Genomic DNA, 19267 nt, shown 5'->3' with positions numbered 1-19267 from the left:
CCACTAGATCACTGCCTGCAATCCCAAGACATTCCTGAGCCTGAGTCTCCCAGATGTGACATGTTGGCATAATATAGTAGGAGACTTAAGGGAATAATGTTGGCTTGATTTGTTTTAAACTAAAATCCTTTTGCTGCTGAATATTCTCTGTTTCGTTTGTCCAACCTTACTGCACATTTAGGGAACAGATAGAGAATCCAGTTCTGCTCTCACTGAAATCAGTAAGAATGTTGCCATTGACTTCAATGACAGCAGCAGCTGGCCCTTAATTAGCAGGTTCTGATAAGGCAGAGCCACCCAAACAGAATGTCACTTTATGTGCTGGCTGCTGGGAAGTATTCCCTGGCTAAGCAGGGATGTGCAAGAGGGTCAGACCCAGCCTGTTCTTTCGCACATGGTGCTTTACATGTAATAGGCCGAATGTTGCACTTTTGAGGCATTCTTTTACATCCATGCCTGCTAAGATTTTGACCTCTGAACTTCCAGGTTACAAACGAAATGTGTGCACAATTGCTTTGAATCTTTATGTTAGTCTTAGGCTGGGTTAATAAATCTGTCTGTAGAACAACAACAGAAAAAGGCTGGTCAACTCTTCGGTTGCCAATCCCATAGTTTGGCTGCTTGGACTTGGAGGGTGAGTGAGCTACGGACATGACCCAATTGCAAAGTACTGTACAGACCAGAAGGCCATGGTGGAAATCATAACTAACCTTATGGGTAGAACTTGAGTCCTGGGCCTACACCAGGGAGCTATTCTAGAGCTTGTTTATGTATATTTATACTGCACTGCGTGTGCTGTACACACATATACATTCTAGTAAGACTTGGCAAAAGAATCCTGCAACCATTAACTTGAGTTTTAACGACCTGTAAACTCCCGGTCAGTCAGAAGCAGTTATAGTTTACAGCTATACTAGTGTCTGCTGGGTTTTTCTTCAGGGTACCCAGACAAAAGTAAACAGGAGGATCCCACATTTTCATTGTTTATCAAAAATGTATCTCATTTTGCTGTACATTCCTTTTTTTAGGATGTGTTTATCTGTAAAAAAAAAAATAAAGTGTGTAGTGAAATTCTTCTGTAACTTTGGATTAAGAGGTACTTACAATCTTTTTAAAGAGAGAACTAAGTTATTTACTTTGTAAATATGCTGATGGCATGGATCCATCGTACTGACCTCAGCATCCATTTTTTTAAGAGTTTTTTCTTTCCAACATTAAGTTATTTTAAATTGTGGTTGAAGCAATAGAAAATTGAAATATGGATTGTGCATGACTGTGTCTTGAGTGTAAAAATATTGCAGTTTGAAACTTGGACCTAAAGTATTGCAAATAAAAGTTATAAATACCACTGACCTGTGTTTTCTCAGCTCTCTCCATAGGATTTCCCTGTGTTGTACAGCAAAATAATATCAGGGCTGGATTAAGACAATCTTGAGCCCTAAGCACCCCGTGACATGGGTCCCCCTGTAGTTCTCCCCGCACTTGGAATATGGGTGGGAAGTGTAGTGGCAGCAGGGTATGGGCTGGGCCTGCTGCAGTCTTTTCTTCCTACCACACACGCAGTCCTTTGCGGGGTTTGCATTGGCAGAAGCTCCCAGAGCTCTGGGTCTTGGAGATAACACCTCTTTGAGTTGCATAGGGTAGTTCACCCTCCTCCAGGCTGTCTGCAAATTCAGGCAGACGTCACTCCTTCACACTGTTCGTGTTTTAAGCCTTTCTGAGACCTACTGTCACTGATTCATATAGTTATATTCAGACAAAACATTCATTCACACTAACTCATCAGCTGTCAGTCCTCAATGAGTCCTCCTACCTGTCTTCCGCCATCTGCATGCTGGAGCTTTGGTATCTCTTGGCTTTATAAAGCTCCAGACAGCCATGTATTTCACTGCTCTGCCACTTGGAAACGTCACTTAGTGCCGTGATTTTTCAGTTTATGTTTTGCCCATTATCATTTTTATAAACCATAAAATGCCATAAATGAATATGTATTACACAGCTGGAGATAAGCCGAATTCCCTGCCTCTACAAACAAGTCACAAGGAGGAGGAACTTTATCTTTTATTCTAACACACACACCTTCCCCATGTTAAAAGAACATTATTATGGTTGCAGAGGTAAACACTCAAAGCCAAGAAATGCCAGAATTAAGATGATCTGTGCAACCTTAATTTGGCCTCTTGTGCACATGCATTATGAGACAGTCGCTAATTACATTATCACACACGGTTATCCCAAGACTCCTGCCTCATTCAGGGCACAGACTGGCCAACCAGTGGGTCTCACAGATATTTGCTGACAGCAGAGGAATGGTGAGACTCAGGAATCTTGGATTCCATTCCAGAGTCGAGGGGAATTTGCTCTAGTAGCCACAGCCCATTCTGCCCCTTCCCCTGCAAGCATGATCCTGTCTGCCCCATCTCCTCCAAAATCGTCCCTATCCCAGTCTTGTCTCCATTCCTGGCTCCTCCTTCCAGTGCCACTTTTCTCACTTAGTCAGTCCCATTCTCCATGCCTCAGGCTTCTCATCCTAAACCAAGTCTTCACCTCCGGATGCTGGCCCAGCCCCATTCTCCTCATCCCTCCATTTCTAGTCCCAGGCTCCTACCCTAGGCAGTTCCAATATTCCCCTCCCCCAGCTCTGTCAGTCTCCTTGCCCACTCTTTCCCAACCCAGCCCCTAGATCCCATTTCCATCTTGGTCCCCACCAGTCCCAGTCTCCTCTCATTCTCCTCTCCAGGCTTTTTGTCCCAATCCACTTCCCCCGCAGATCTGCCTCCTCTCCTCGCTACAATTGCTCAGACAGCTTCCTATTCCATGCTGTCCAGGCCCAGCAGGGATGGCATTGAGAGCAAAGGAGAGAGTCTTCCTGCTCGCAGTTCAGGCAGACATAGCATGGCCCACAGCGGGCCAGAGCTGCAATTGCAGAGAGAGTTGCCCCAGGCTGGAACATGCCAAGTGTGGATGGAATCCTCAGGGAAGTTAGAGGTGAAAACCTAAGTCGTCTCCACTGAGCGTGCACAAACTGGTCATGTTATAAACCTGTGAACAATTACGAAGTTGGCTGGATTTTTCATGGGGATGGCATCTCTGACAGAAACATTCCCCCCGCCCCCCAACCAACAAATTTCAAGTTCCTGCTCCAAAGTAAGTAGGGGTAGGGGTGGAGGTGGACACTAGACAGTCTCAAAGAAAAGATAGACAAAAATCACATATTTTTCACTAGCCTCATCAGAAACGCATGAATTGTTCTGACTGAAATTTTGCTGCGGCAGCTATGTGGTATGTAAAAATGTAAATCCAAACTGTTAATGTTTGGCAAATTTACAAACAACTGAAAACAGTGGCTTCTAATGGGAAATGTTGGGCAACCTTAACACTAGCAGCCCTGCCCTTCTGCTAAGATGCCAAAAAGCACTGGAACTGTTTTACAGCATGCAAGGTAGTGGTCCCAGGATATTAGCGACAAGGTGGGTGAAGGAAAAGCTTTTACTGGACCTGCTTCTGTGGGTGAGAGTGCTTTAGGGCTGACCTGAAGAGCTCTGTGTGGCTTGAAAGCTTGTCTCTCACCACCACAAGTTGGGCCAATAAAACTATTACTTCACCCACCATGTCTCTCTCTGCCAGCATGCCAGTCATAGTAAAGTGAGCATCTGCCAGGTGAGGCACTCAGACTCCAGGCACTCACATCTGTCTTGACCTTGCCTTGTATGCAGTCTATGCCTGACATACTGTCATATAGAGCCTAGGTTCACACTTCAGAGAACCAACATCAGCTATCATGGTGCTGAATGGACAGAAACAGGTTTACAGCCCCAGCTATGATAGGGTTTTTTTCATCTTATGAGCAATGGCACGAGGCAGGCAGTGCACTGAAATTCAGGAGACCTGTGTCAGTTCCTGACTCTGCCTCAGCCTTTCAGGGTGACCCTGACCAAATCACTTACTTAGGGCCAGATTTACAAAGGTACTGAAGTGCCTAAAGACACACTGTGAAGTTACAGCCTATATGATTTTATAAAAATATGCTAATGAGTGAATATATGAAATATGCTTCATGCAAAAGGGTCTCTTGTAAGGTATCATTACAAAGCTTATAATCTACTGAGGGTGATCATATTTGTATAAATGTAACACTTGTATCTGAAACTAGAAATATGAAATATAACTCTAAGGGCCTATTGTAATTATGCAAAGTGTGGGCTATTAATGGTGGTTTGGAATCTTGATGACTCCCATTAACCAGGGCAATTGACTGGATGGGTCTGTTTGCAGGCAGGCCTTCCTCTGAGTTAGGCTGGGAGGAATGAAGGCTTGGAGTCTTAGAGTGTCATGTGATCATGTCACCTGAATTGGAATCCATCTTTAACCTGGTGCTCTTCCGTTTAGAAGGAGGGGGTGGGAACCCAGAGAGGGACAAAAGGATTCCCGCCTTATGCAAAAGATATATAAAGGGGTGGAACAGAACAAAGGGAGGAGAGGGGTCATCATGAGGAATCCCCTAGCTACCACCTGAGCTGGAACAAGAGCTGTACCAGGGGAAAGAATTGTGCCCAGGCCTGGAAGGTGTCCAGTCTGAGGAAAAAACTTACTGAAGCATCTCTGAGGGTGAGATTATCTGTATTCAGTTTGATTAGACATAGATTTGCGCATTTTATTTTATTTTGCTTGGTGACTTACTTTGTTCTATCTGTTACTACTTGGAACCACTTAAATCCTACTTTCTGTATTTAATAAAAACACTTTTTACTTATTAATTGACTCAGACTATGTATTAATGCCTGGGGGCGCAAACAACTGTGCATATATATCTCTCTATAAGTGTTATAGAGGGCGAACAATTTATGAGTTTACCCTGCATAAGCTTTATACAGGGTAAAAAGGATTTATTTGGCAGGGGCGGCTCCAGGCACCAGCGCAGCAAGCGCGTGCCTGGGACGGCAAGCCGCAGGGGGGCGGCGTGCCGGTCACTGTGAGGGTGGCAGTCAGGCAGCCTTCGGCAGCATGCCTGCGGAAGGTCCGCCGGTCCTGCGGCCTTGGTGGCAAGCCTTTGGTGGGTACGCCGAAGGCATGGGACTGGCAGATCACCTGCAGAACCGCCGCCACATCCACGGGACCAGCAGATGTCCCGCAGGCGTGCCACCGAAGGCCGCCTGACTGCTGTGCTTGGGGTGGCAAAAAACATAAGAGCCGCCCCTGTATTTGGGTTTAGCCCCCAGTGGGAGTTGGGCATCTGGGTGTTAAAGACAAGCACACTTCTGTTAGCTGCTTTCAGGTAAACCTGCAGTTTTGGGGCAAGTAATTCAGACCCTGAGTCTTTGTTGGCGCAGACGGGAGTGTCTGGCTCAGTGAGCCAGGGTGCTGGAGTCCTGAGCTGGCAGGGAAAGCAAGGAGCAGAGGTAGTCTTGGCACATCAGGTGACAGCTCCCAGGGGGTTTCTGTGATCCAACCCATCACAGACACCAAGTGGGCTTTCAGAAGCACCTGAGTTAAGCCCCTAACTTGTTTAGGTGATGTCTATGACTCCCATTAGGTGCCACTTTGCAACTTTAAGCAGCTAGATGCCTTTCTAAATCAGGCCTTATTCTCTCTGCGTTCAACCCCCATTGTTAAAATAGGGAGCATACAAGTCCCCCCAACTCTCAGAGGCATTGTGAGGCTAACGTTTGCAAGGGCTAGCTAAACATGGCCAACCCCGGAACAGTGCACGTAAGGGCAGAATGTGACTGTTTGAGTCTGTCTTGCAAAAGTCAAATGCTGCCAATCATTTGTAGGCCAGCTTTTGTGAGAGGCTCATGTCAAACAGACACCGACAGACGGTGATGATTTGCCTTGGAGGCTGGTGCGCACAGCTGACGAAACAGCGAGCATGTCCTGTGCTCCTCATGCCAGTGTCCTTGAGTCGGGAGTGGATTGTTAATTGTGCACTTGATAGCATAAGATGTGCCAGCCAATCAGCAGGCTCAAGCCTGCTGTGAGGTAACCCCATATTTCCAGTGTGCTCCCCACCTCACTTTTTCCAACATTAAGGGGGGACAGTTCAGTGGGTATTTTACAAGGTAGCATCTTCCAAGGCTTAATGCCACCTGTTTTCTATTCATAACCCCCTGGAACATGGCTGTGTCGTAAGGGCCGGCAGCTTGTGAGCAGGGCATTTTGCAGAAGCTGTGCCAGCATGTTGGCTGGTCTGGGGACCTGGGCCTTGGCATGGTAGACGCAGTCAGCAGGAGGTGCCAATGGAACATGGCGCTATAGGGATCGGGGGAGGGAGCACATGGGATGGCAACTGGGAGGGGCAGTTGGAATTCTTTTTGAGGCAGGGTCATGGCGGGGAGGGGCTGGCCTTTGAGCTAAGTGCTTCTCATGGCTTGGTGCCTGGGGGAGGGAGCGGGAGTGCTAGTGAGAGGTTTTTCCACTTGGCAGAGGGTTGCTGTAGGGGTTTGGCAGTGGAGGGGGCAGCACGCTGGGGGAGCAGCAGGAGGAGGGGTTGGTTTGGGTGCAGTCAGGGTGTATGGCAGACAGTCAGCTTGAGGCGGTGGAGTTAGTGCTTATTGTGAGGTCAGCAACAGGTTGGGTGAGCTAAAGCCAATGGGCAGCGTGAAAGCCGACACTGAACATCATTGATTGGCTCCATATTCTGCCCTCACATACACCACGGTAAAGCCAGCAAAATGGCACTGAAGGCCGTGCAAGTTACACCAGCAGGGACCTGACACCCGCCCCCAGCGTGCCTGGACACATTACACCTAGAGCCAGCCAAGAAATAACTTGAGCCAAAGAAAAGCCAGTGGTTCCTGCTCCACAGTTCAGCATCCTGGCCAGGGGCGGCTCCAGGCCCCAACACGCCAAGCGTGTGCTTGGGGTGACATGCCGCGGGGGGCACTCTGCCGGTCGCCGGGAGGGCGGCAGGCGGCTCCGGTGGACCTCTCGCAGGACCAAAGCCGCAGGACCAGCGGACCCTCCACAGGCACGCCTACTGCCCTCCCGGCTAATGCTGCTGAATGTAGCAGGGAGCACTGCTGGCCATGAAACACAGCTGTACGGTACAGCAGCCTCACAAGCAAACTGCTTTGCCAACCCCTTCCTCGCTGCTTTGTGCCAACTTTAGTCCTTGCCCATGGTTAGCAGGGCCAAGCTGTATGATGCAAGACTAAGGGGGTGGGTGGGTGGGGATTCGTGCGACCAGTCCAGCAACCATTTTATGAGTGGCGTAAATGTCACACTGCTACCGGGGCAGATGCTACCAAGCAGGGTGGTTTTTTTGTTTGCAGAGAAAGATGCCAGTACATTCTAGAAGACAAAAAGTGCGCTGTGGGGCTCGACACCATGCCTCTTTCACCAACAGCAGTTGGTGCTCATAAAAGTTATTCCCTCCCCCCCCCCCCCGGCCGCCCGCCCCTTGTTTTTCATGAACAGCCTGGGACCACCAGGACTGCAACACTATTGCAAAACGCTAATGGAGGCCTTGGTTAGGCTTTTACACCCGTATAGCCACAATCCACCCCACCCCGCTCCCCAAGTGACATAGCTACACCTAGCTAACCCCCAAAGTAGCCCAGCACTAGTCGTCTTCCAGTGCCCATGCTAGCACCTTGCCAGGGCCAGCTTAACCTTATGAGGGCCTGGCACCAAACATATTAGTGCCCCCTCCCCCCGCCCGCATGGCAGCAACTGGGCATAGGGTGGGGGGGAGGGGGGAGCAGTCACCAGAGCAAGGGATGGGCTGGGGGTGATGGGGCAGAGGTGGCCCTGCTCTCTGCAGCCCGCAGCTGCCATATGTAAACTGGCCATCAGAGGGCAGGCCCACACCACACCACACCCCCCATGCCCATATCCCCCCTATATGCTCAGCACCACCCCCATGTCAAATACCCTCTCGCCCAGAGACCTCCCCCACAGAGTTCCTATGCCCAGTGTCCCTCCACCACTGAGCCCACCCAATGACTCCTATGCCCAGCACCCCCCCCACAACCTGCTATGCCCAGTGCCCCCTACCCAGAGACACACACCCCTCATTGGTCCCCAACCACACCCCGCCCCACAAGTGCACAATGCCTCACATGCCTGAGGGAATTCTGCATTTAAAAATCTACACGTTTTAAACTTCTGCAAATGTTATTTGTCAATAAATAAATGTGGAGGCCCCTGAATGCCAGTGGGGAGCACAGGCCACTCGCTGCATGGAGGTGAGTGATCACCCTGCAGCCTCCCTCCACCCTTGTTCAAGGATTTGGCAGTGAGGCTACACCAGACTCTGAGACAGTGCAAGGGCTGGACCTGCCCCAGAAACACCCTGGGGCCCTGCCCCTCCGTACCATGTGCACCAGATGTGGGTAGGCTCAACCTGGCAGCAGGAGCCACGGGCAGAGGGGCTTAGTGTGGGTGGAACCAGATTTGGGGGGGGGGGGGTCCTCTGTGGGCGGCTCAGTGGGGGAATCTAGAGGCACAGGGGCTTGTGGCATCCAGACTTCAGCCAGGCAGTTCTGCACTTGCAGAAATGGGTGGGGCAGTGGCATGTGACCCTGTGTAACCCCGCCCTCACCCCTTGCCGCTATTTGGGGCAGGCAATGCTCCCCCAACTGCCCCCAAGAGCATCCCCAGCATGTGTGTGTGTGTGTCTCCCCTTTTCTTCTCCATCACTTTCTGCAGGGAAGCAAAGACATCTGACTGGGGGGGGGGGAACCTGTTTCCATTCCCCCGCCAGGAGTACCCCACACAGACCCCCCCCACACCCCAACTGCCCAAGGCCGCCCCACAGAATCCACTCCTCCTTGCCCTGACCCCCCCCCCCGCCACACTCATTGGCCCCACTGAGAGTTGTCCATGTCTGCTGGGCTGAGGCAGCAGATTGCTCCAGCCCCTGGGGATTGCTCCAGCCCCTTGGGAGCAGCACGCTCAGCCAGGCCAGAGTGGGAGCGGGGACCAGGCCGGCCCCTGCACTGGTCCCAGGAGGAGGTGGGTGGGACCCCGCAGGTGATGGCCAGCAGAGACTGCTCGGCGATGGAGCTGGGCTAGGGAGTGGGACAGACCCCCCCTGGGACATGACCCCCCACCCCCAAGAGCCTGCCCAGCCCAGCTGTGCCCACTGGCCCCATGCCCAGGGGGCAGGACATGGGGGGGGGGGAGACAAAGAGGAGCAAGCTGTGGGTGGAGCCTCGGGGCAGAGCCGGGGGTGGAGGGACACGGCCTAGGCACTGGGACCCCTTCTGAGTGTGGGCCGGCCCCATGGTGCCACTGGCATCACTGTAAACCCAGTATTGCAGCTCATGGGGCTGTAGGGTGACCAGAGGTCCCAATTTTATAGGGACAGGCCTGAGCGTTGGCCTTTTTTTTATATAGGCGCCTATTAGCTTCCCCCCCCCCCCCCGACTTTTCACACGTGCTGTCTGGTCACCATGCCAAGGGCAGACGGGCTCCTGTTGGCGTAGGGGCCATGTCTGCGGTGAAGCACCAAGGTACTGTTTTAAGTGTAGAAAAATCCTAAATCTTCTTAACTAAGTGTCTCAGCCACCCAACTGTAGAGCAGCAGTGCCACCCCGTGGGACTGTGGAGTCATTACAGCTGTATTAGGGAAAAGGCCCCCTTAAAGCTTCCTCCTGCAGCTCCAGTAGCTGCCTGGCCACTAGCCTGTAAGTTCTTTGAGAGCTGGACCGGCTTAATTTGCATTGTCCAAGGCCAGGCCCATCACCAGCGCTTTACAACGCATGACGCTGTTTGGACAGATCTATTGAGAAAGTAACTGTTGCTGTCTAGGAGGGAGTGGTGGGGCGGGCGAGCTGGGGGAGCTCTGCTGTAATAGTGTGAGGGGTCGGCCCACTCCTAGGGAGGCCCTGTGGAAGAATGTGATGGGTTGGTTAAATTCGCACGCCAGCATGAGGATAGCTCATCCAGAGCAAGTGGAGTGCAAACTGTCCCTGCCTACCCCAGGCAAGGATAAAAATCAGTGAGGGTTGTGTGGCCACGAAGAAACAAGGCAGGTACGTATGTGGGGGGAGGAATCGCCATGTTTTGAACCAAGAAATTCAGCCAGGACCACACACGAGTTCTCAAAGCACTTTACAAAGGAGCTGAGGCACATTATCCCCATTTTACAGGTGGTAAAACTGAGGCACAGAGCTGTGAAATGACTTGCCCAAGGTTATCCAGCAGGCCAGTGGCAAAACCAGTAATAGACTCCCCGGCTTCTGAGGCCCAAGACAGTGCACTATCCCTTGGGCAACACTGGCTAGTTGTGGGAAGCCATAGGACAGGGATTGGCAACCTTTGGTAAGCACCTGGCGGGCCAGGCCAGTTTGTTTACCTGTTGTGTCTGCAAATTCAGCTGATCACAGTTCCCACTGGCCCCAGTTTGCTGTTCCAGGCCAATGGCGGCTGCGGGAAGAGGCGGCCAGCACATCCCTTGGCCTGCACCGCTTCCCACAGCCCCCATTGGCCTGGAGTGGCAAACCGTGGCCAGTGGGAGCTGCGATCGGCCGAACCTGCAGATGTGGCAGGTAAATAAACTGGCCCGGCCCACCAGCAGATTTCCCTGACAGGCCATGTGCCAAAAGTTGCCGATCCCTGCCATAAAATATCATCAATGGGCAAATTCAATGGGCACGCAGTAGGATTGGGCCTTAATAATGCAGCTGCTACCTGCCTTTTCAGTAAAGCAATTTAATGCCTTTGATCAAGCTGCAGCTTCCTCACTCTGCCAGTAGACGTTGCTGTGCTACAAAGCTGAGCCCACAAAGTGGCAGAGGTGGGAAAGGAGAAGAGAGACAGCCTAGACTTAGCCACGTGCCTGGAGAAAGGTGATGCAGTCCTATAGTATGAGGGTGCGTACTGGACTGCAGGGACTACTGGCTTGAGCATGGGGCAGGGAAGCAGGAGCCCAAATTCCTGTTCTGCCACTTATGTACTGTGTGACCTTGTGCAAGTCACATGGGCCAGCTGGGCCTCCGCTGTACAATGGAGATAACAAGCTTTACCAACTTGGGCCAAGTGCTTTGAGAGCCTCTAATGAAAGGCTCCATAAAAGTGGAAATTGTCATTGTGGACACTTATCCCATCCACCCCAAACAGCCCTTTGCCAAAATGGGATGGGCACAAGTCAGAGAGGGCTGGAGTTTATTTCCCCCCGAGCTCTGCTTTCTTCAGGAGCTTCATTTCCCACATGCCCTAGTGCAGGCTGGAGCTCCAGCTTATGCACACTTGGGCTTCTGCTGTATTCAACACAGATCAGACCTTGTTTCAGTTATAACCTGCTCACAAGGGTCTCTTGTTGCCCCTGAAATGGCCTGTGCTGCTGAGCCCACAGACCGGGCAACAGTCTGACACAGTGCCAAGTTTCTTTTTGCAAATTCTTTTTTAAATTGCTTTTTCTTTCCATGGATGCAGAACTGGCACTAGATGGAGGCACATATGTGTGCGTTGTATCATTTCTAGTGGATATTTGCTAGCTAGGCTGCTAAGGCAATTGTCTTTCCTAGAAGACAGAGAACCCTCTGGGGTGATGGCATCAGGGATTGGGGCAGATGTTCCTGTAATGGACAAAGTCAAGTGTGGAAAACGTTTCCTTTCCGAAGTCCAGTTTACCATAAGGCAAGAAGAAGGTTGCCTTTGCTGGCTCCAGTTAGAATGACACTGAGAACATAGTACCAATAAAGATAAAAATGTTTATTTTACAGCATGTGATTGTATTTCGAAGACACAGAAGTGCCATTTCTGCAAAATGCTCTTTGAGCATGAAAAACAGCAGTGCAAGAGTTGAACGTTTCTTCCAGCTGGGATAATCCCAACTGAGGACTTGGCACAATGGTGATATGTACAGTTGATCATGCTGATCTCATTTAAACACCCACCTTTTCAAAAGTGGCCTCTAATTTGGGGTGCTGGACATCCACAGGTCCCACTGGAGTTGCTCAGCACCTCTGAAAAATTAGGTTCATAGTGGTCTAGGACCTGCTTCAAAGCCAACTGAAGTCAGTGGGTCTCTTTACATTGACTTCAGTGGGCTTGGGTTCAGGCCTTTAGAGAGCAGAAAGGCTACAGGAAGCTGCATCTGAGAATCTAGCTTTGATTTGGGCAGGTGCAAGTCACTGGCCAGAGCATCAGTATTGGAGGGAACAGCTGTCTTGGAAAGGCTTCGTACCAGCATTTTCCCCAGGAGTTATGAGGAAAAGCAAATATGTTAGAAGAACAGAGATGTAATGATCCCGAGACTACCAGGTGGGAAGTATTTATAAACTCGAGAACAAGAGGGTGATGAGTAATGACAGGGAAGCAAATTTAAAACAGATGAAAGGAATATATCTTAACCTAATATGTAGTTAGCTTGGGGAACTCGCTACCACAGCATATTACTGAGCAACCGGCTTTAGTTTCAAACACTTTCCCATAAATAAGAACAGCAATTGATGCTGCACCAGGAAAGTAAAGTCACGAGGACATTCAGTTCTCATGCTTCATGGAACAAGCCGTTCTCCGGCTGGGGTCTGGGAGAAACCTCCAGTGGCATGGGAGGAAATCACAGGGGAAATCGGGGGAGGAGGAAGGAACGGTGAAGCTACACACAATACTTTCTAGCACAGTAAACTACACTAGAGAGCACCATAAATGTCATGCTAGAAAATGTAGGGGGCTGTATTAGGCCAGGCCTTCAGCTGATGTCAATCAATGCATCTACACTGAAGCCAATGATGCTATGCTGACCGAGGATCGGGCCCATTTTCTCCAAGGGGCTGGGAGCTTGAGGTCACACTATTTAAGAGGGAATGAAGACTACTTGGAAGATTTGTCAAAGCTTTGAACGAGATTCAGCCACAAGACACGTACATGGGTATCGAATGGCTAATCCCCACCACCCCTATTGCCCAGGAGGGGAGACAGGACAGTGCTAGTAGTGAGGATATATTCATGGCAAGAATATGTGTGCACTCAGATGCAACTAAAGGGGAAAGACATGGTTTAAGCAGCAGTGCCTGGAAACTGGTGGCACTGAATGCTGTAACAGATCCAGTGCATTGAATCCTGGGAGGGCACCATTATCTTCTACAAGTCAAACTAGAAAAAATGAGACTCATCTACACGCTGGCTGTACTCCACTGACCTGGTGAGACTATTCGGATAGGACAGCATGGTTGATCCTCTGCTCTCTTTCTGTACTTACCTAATTATAGCATACAGGATGGCCTGATTCTCCTGTTGCTTACACTAGTGTAGATCAAGAGCAAACTCCACTGAAGCCAGTAGAGTTACAATGGTATAAGATAGCGGGTAAGAAGAATCAGGCCCAACATAGGCAAGCAGTTCCTAATGCAGAGTCAGGATACTGTGTAGTGTCTGCACGGTGGCTCCCTATCACTGATGCTCGTCAGGGCCTGACCTATATGGGAAAGTTTAACTTTAGACGTGCAATCAAAACAAAAGCTAAAAACACCAAATTACAGACAATAGAAATATCCAGGCATGCAGGTCTGAGCTGACACATGCAGTCACCGTGCAAAACAGCTTAGGCACAACATTTATGACCTAAGATGAATGTAAGTATTTCACACACAAAACCAAAGTGATGGTTGCCAACTGGCTCAGCATCATTCGTGTGTTTCCATACCTACTTCAGCACACCAGTGAAATCATGGTCACACAGCAGAGGTGGGTCTAAAACACATGAACAAATGTTCAGGATGTTTTGCAAAAAAACAGTCATGTAATTTTGTTCTGGACCATTTTGCAAGCTATTAAATTCCACAAGAATGCCTGGTTTAGCCTCCAGCTGAGTGCAAAATTCAAATTTTCTGAAAATGCAACCTGAAACTTTGAGCTTCGTGCTCAAGCTCAGAATTTGCAACAGCAATAAAAGTCGTCGAAGGTTGAGGGTTGGGATTTCATTGTGAAATTATTCTACACCTGGAATTGCTACAGTTTGACACTATGGCTTGATTCTGCTCCGGGGAACCCCACCATTGTGCTGTATGCACAGGTTGAAAGGAACCATGTGCCTTCAGTTACTCTGTGGGAAAACTTAGTCAGTGCCTGCCCTGCATTATATTTGGTTGACACAAGGATTTACTAGTGCTCAATGTATTAAAAACTCAGGAGAATGCAATCAAGTAACCAACCCCCAAAGACTTTGCCTTTCATTCATATCCCTCTCTGCAGCTGGGAGGATTGTGTCCTCCTCAATTCAATTTGTCGTCATGCACATCCTCATTTGTGTGGGTGACGTGAATTGCATGTTTAATAACAATGATATTCCTCTCTTAAAGCATCTCATTTATTAGAGCACTGCTGCTCTGCAAACAGGATCTCATTACTAAAAGTTTGTACTAGATCCAAGCCACTGCTGAATTTCCAGGTGTCTTCCTGCGGTCAGAAACCTGCCCTTGTGAGCTCAGCTGGCTCAGGAAAAGGGAATATGGGGTCTAATCCAGCAGCCCTTATGCAGGCAAAACTCCCATTGGCTACAATGCCTGAGTACGGACTGCAGGATTTGGGTCTATCATTTTAACATCGGGATTTTTTTCCCACCAGGTTCCCACTCCTATGCATTTTGAATGACTGCTCCACTAGTTCTAGCAATGATGTTTCAGCTGAGGCATAGTCACGTATGATTAGTAGTAATAATAGTGCTGTTAATACAAATTATTGTAGGATTAAATGAAAATAACTCATTTCAACCAACCGCAGCCCAGACAAATCCCTCACAAACAACAGGGTGCTGGGTAAATATTTCAAAGGCTGGGCATGGATTTAGTCATGGGGCCAGCTCCTGCACTCCATTCCCCCCCCACCTGTGCACCATGGACATTAGCACCTTTCCTGCCTGGCGCTGCTCCTGTCGCCCTGAAATAGACAACAACAACAATACTGCGCTGTAGGATTGTGCGCTTCAATCTACTGCAATGTCACCCCCAGCTGGAACGGATGGGGAGGTGGCTGTTTGGCAGCGAGTGTTGTCACTGAATTTTAGAGTGGCCCATCTCCTGCCATAGTTGCTGCATTATATATTTTTTCCTTTAAAAAACAAACAAACAAAAAACACCGCACCCCTCCCCTGCACACATCCCCCCCATGGTCAGACCGAGCAAGAGAGGGCTTTCTGGAAACCTTTGCTCCCGAGTCGTTCACACTGAAAGCACAGACAAGCGTTCTTGCTGCGAGGCGACAGCTTCGTCTGGGTCTGCAGGGCTCTGGTATTCATAGCTCCATGAGGTCATCACTGGAAACAACCTTGACGGTGATGTGACCTGGCATTTCGTCTGCGTCTCGGCCACCTTTCCCCCGGAGCTGGAGAGTCTGCGGTTCTCTGGGGTCACCGGGGAGTGCTGCCAGCAGCACTTGTCCAAGGAACTGGTCACACAAGACGTTGCTATTCCAGACCTAGACATACAATTACAAGGGAACAGAAATAACTGCAGCCCAGCCAGTGCTTCCCTGTCACACACCACTGAAAAGGGTCATTCCTGGTGGATAAGGGGCACTCACATTAACCTCCTGGAGCAGGAGTGGGGAATGAGTGGGGTCTAAATTTGGCTAATTACCTAGAGCCTGAAGGCTGTTCCTGACTTGCCTAGTCATTTACATACACAACCCCCAGCATTTTGCTTGGCCTCCTATGTAACCTAGAAAAGGAAAAGAAAGTGCCTGTTTGGGTTCATCACCAATCCAGACCTGCATCTAATCAGCTTGTTGTCTCTTCTCTACAGCCCAGTCCTGGCTCCAGGCCACTTGCATTTTACTCAGCTACCTATGGCCACAAGGGCTGTTCCTGCCAGGGAGTCTTGTCCAGTCTCCTTTGGCCTAGCCACACCTCCTCCGCCAGAGGAGGAGGCACCTCTATGCAGCTCTGCCACCACCATATTGGGGAATCCTCCATTGCCAATGTAAGTGCTTTTAAGGCTGGTTTGTGTTGCCACAGTGGCACATGGCAGTCTTCACTGGGCCATGCATCTGGCTCGGCCTGTGAAGCAGTGTAATTCTGAATGTTTTTCTCTATTTTTGCCTCAGTCAACCTGGAAAAGTGGGAGTTTGTATGGAGTGTCATGGAGGTGCTGGGAGCTGTTTTAGCCTGATCCCCAGAAGGCTTATCATTCTGTTAGTGACTTGTCCCCAGGATAAATCCTGCCCATACTGATTGGGAAACAGAGACCCCTTCCATCAGCTGTGTTATTAGGTTATATTCATACCCGGACTATAGTCTGAGGGCTGTGAGATACCTGCTTTCTCAGCCTCCTTTTGCTCCTTGTGGACTGAGCAGATCCCTTTCAGCTCAGAGGAGAATTGTGCCAGAGGAATTCTAGGTATAGTGTAGTGAACAGTCAGAAATGTTCACAGTTTGTAAACTGCTCTTACAGAACTACGAGGCTAGCTTCCCCCCTCTGGCATTCCTTTCTAACAGCAGTGGATTGAGTTATGGATTATTCTTAAAATCCTATAGAAGCACTGAACCAACCAAGGAGGAGGAAAAGATTTCAAGTTTTTTCCCATTCTTATGGTACTAGGCAACTATCAATGGTAACAGATTTCAGTGAGGGCATGCTCCCATAACTGCACTGGCATAGCCTCCTCTAAGCACTGATACTCCTCTACTTAGAGGCTGACGTGGTTTAGCTGATACAGACCACACGTCTGAGAGTCAAGAGATTCTGTTCTTGGCTGTGCCATTAATTCAGTGAGTGACTTTGGGCAAATCCCTTCATTTTTCTATGCCGCAGTTCCCTCAGCTATAAAATAGGGATGAAGGAGTTTAACCACCTTTGTAAACTGCTTTGCAGTTTACAAATGAAGAGTGCTATGTAACGTCAGGGTATTATTAATGGTTACTATTTTGGGAGGTGGATATAAGAGAATCAATATAAATGGAATTGCTCCAGCCATTGGGCCGTTAAGGAGAAGCAGTAATTCTCGTATTCTTCTGCATCAGCAGCCCCAATTCTGGGTATTGATCTTGTGAAGGGGCAGTTAACATATGTCAGACCTTTAGCCCATCAATGTCACGTTTGTTTAAACCCCACTGCTGCTTTGCATTGCTGAATAAACTGCACATGGACCTGGCTGTTTTCCCTGCTGTAGCATTCCTCTGGCTGCCTGTGGGAGCACGTACTTTGGTGCAAGGCGCTGGGATTTCCCTCCTTACCTGGACAATTATGGGACGCTTGATGTTCTTTCTGTAGAAAAGTGCTTGTGTGTCAAAAATGGCACTGACGGTGTCTTGCTGGACAGCAGAGCCAACTTTTTGATTCTCACACTTGATAATCAGGTAGGGATCTGCCCCTGAAACACAGTCAGCAGAGTTTATTAGTCCCACTGGACTAGCTGAGAAACTGGTTCCGAGTCAGAAACACCAGAGAGAGTCGGAGGAACAAGTGCCAACTACTCATGGAGGCATCATTGATGGGACCAAGAAGAGGTGGCTGCCTTGGAGTCAGGAGAGGGCAAGAGAGCACAGGTTTGCAAATTCCTGATCCTTCCCCTGGCTCACTGTATGATAGTGAGAGAGTCATTTAGCTTCCCTGTGCTCCGCTGCGAAGGCTGGATCCCTCTAGCTCTTGGACACTATCTCCTTTAAGAAAACAGTTAGGAATGTCTGGAAGAGGCAACTGCTGAGAAATTGTGCCTCACTTAATTCGTCTCTGTCAATAGCACCCAGGAATGTTGTATAACAGGGTAAGATGGGTGGAGGAAAGGTGCAGCACTTTTCCTAACTGGATGAGTACACGGCTCGATCTGAGTCTGGCCAGTGGTAACAGCTAATTCATGGTGGGCACAGGTTGCAAGTGATCAGCATAGTCACTCCCATCCTTACATTATATCATAATGTGCATAGCCATTCCCAGGCCAGTAATATGACAACTGTACAGTGAGTGACAGCAGTTAGCCCCTTGGCGGAAGGAGGGGCATGAAGATGAAAAGCAATAGGAGGAAAAAGTCACCCAAAGCTTCCCAAAGCATAACAAAGGTGTGCTCAAAAGTGCTGAGGGGAAGGTCAGAGTTGGCTCTTATAGTCTATGAACCATCCTTAATAATCAGGGGCATGTGAAGGAGTCAGAAGAGCATCGGCAGTCCGAGTTCCCGTAGAGAGGCCAAGCCAGCTTGACCTTTACCTCTTGTCCAAGTACGAGCCCAGCCTTTCTGTTCAGCTGCTCTTTTATAAAAGAGTGGCAGCCATTTTTGACCCTAGCTCGAATACTATGGGTATAACATTATACCCACATATCCACCATCACCACCCTCCTCCCAGCACTGCCCCTCCACCCCCGGGTCAATGCAGAAGACAAAGAGGGGAAGTGGTAGAGATTTGGAGTCCTTCTAAATGGAACGATACAAAACAAATGCACAGCGAGGAGAAAAGACAGAAGCTGAGGTTATTTTACACCTTCCGAAGTGACAGGCATAACTGGCTGATGATTTGTTTTATGCTCACAACCAACAATAGGCCTGTCTCAAAGAACAGCCTGTATTTAAAAGGCAGGACTGATGCTTTGAGAGACAAGCTGACAAAAAGGATTCCAGAGACTTAAGCAATGAGTCTTGTTACAGCCATGTGTGGTGACTAACCGCTCTCTGCTCAGTGTGGGAGACTGGGTCAGAGGAATTGGTGCAAAGTGGATGTAGGAGGAGGGAAATTAATGTTGCTGTCACTATCTCTGCCCTGCCCTATTCTGTTAGGAGTCAGGCACAGGTTGCATACAAAGAAAGCCACGATTACACATCCTTGTGCATTCCCTGCAGCTGGAAGCTGTTTGCCATGCTCATGCTTCTCTTCAACCAACATCCTGGCAGCACATTTTAGGAATGTCCTGCCCCGTAGCTCTGAATGTCCAGGAAATGTCCCTCTCCCTTTGCCTTTTGCCAGAGATCAGAAGATCATTTTTTATTCCCACTTTGGTTAACACAGTAACTGCAAAATGAATGTAACAGCCCAGTTATCATCAGAAATCCTAGGGAAGCTCAAAGTAAATCAAAGGTAAGCTGCATAAGATCAGGGCTAATCTGAGGTCTGGGTAACAGCCTCGCGAGAGGGGATATAGCCTTGTAGTTAGAGATGCATTAAAACAAGCGAGTACAATTCTCACATTATTAAAGGTCATTTGTGTTTCCAAAATCCAGTGCTTGATCTCTTAACAATACCCACTAGCTCTTATATAGTGCTGATAGTAGACCTCAAAGTGCTTTACAAAGGAGGTCATTAGCATTAACTCCACTTTAGCAATAGGGAAATGAGGTGCAGAGGGGGGAAGCAACTCACCCAATGACACCAAGCAGAGCAGTGGATAGAACCCAG

The 19267-nt window shown here is 49.1% G+C and overlaps 1 protein-coding gene across 4 annotated transcripts in view; it reads right to left on the bottom strand.

Moving 5' to 3' along the window:
* Positions 1-11637: 11637 nt before the first annotated feature.
* Positions 11638-19267, bottom strand: part of CAPN6 (calpain 6) — an 81803-nt gene continuing 74173 nt past the window's right edge. For all 4 annotated transcript variants that reach the window (XM_039488214.1, XM_039488217.1, XM_039488216.1 and 1 more), the window contains exons 12-13: positions 17120-17256; positions 11638-15363 (exon numbers count right to left, since the gene is read on the bottom strand). In XM_039488214.1, the coding sequence (XP_039344148.1) occupies positions 15181-15363; positions 17120-17256 (320 nt within the window). In that variant the 3' untranslated portion in view covers positions 11638-15180. The remainder of the gene's footprint in view (positions 15364-17119; positions 17257-19267) is intronic.

The sequence above is a fragment of the Mauremys reevesii genome, linkage group 9 (genome assembly GCF_016161935.1).
Source record: "Mauremys reevesii isolate NIE-2019 linkage group 9, ASM1616193v1, whole genome shotgun sequence".
NCBI lineage: Eukaryota > Metazoa > Chordata > Testudines > Geoemydidae > Mauremys > Mauremys reevesii.
This window is presented reverse-complemented; position numbering and strand designations above follow the sequence as displayed.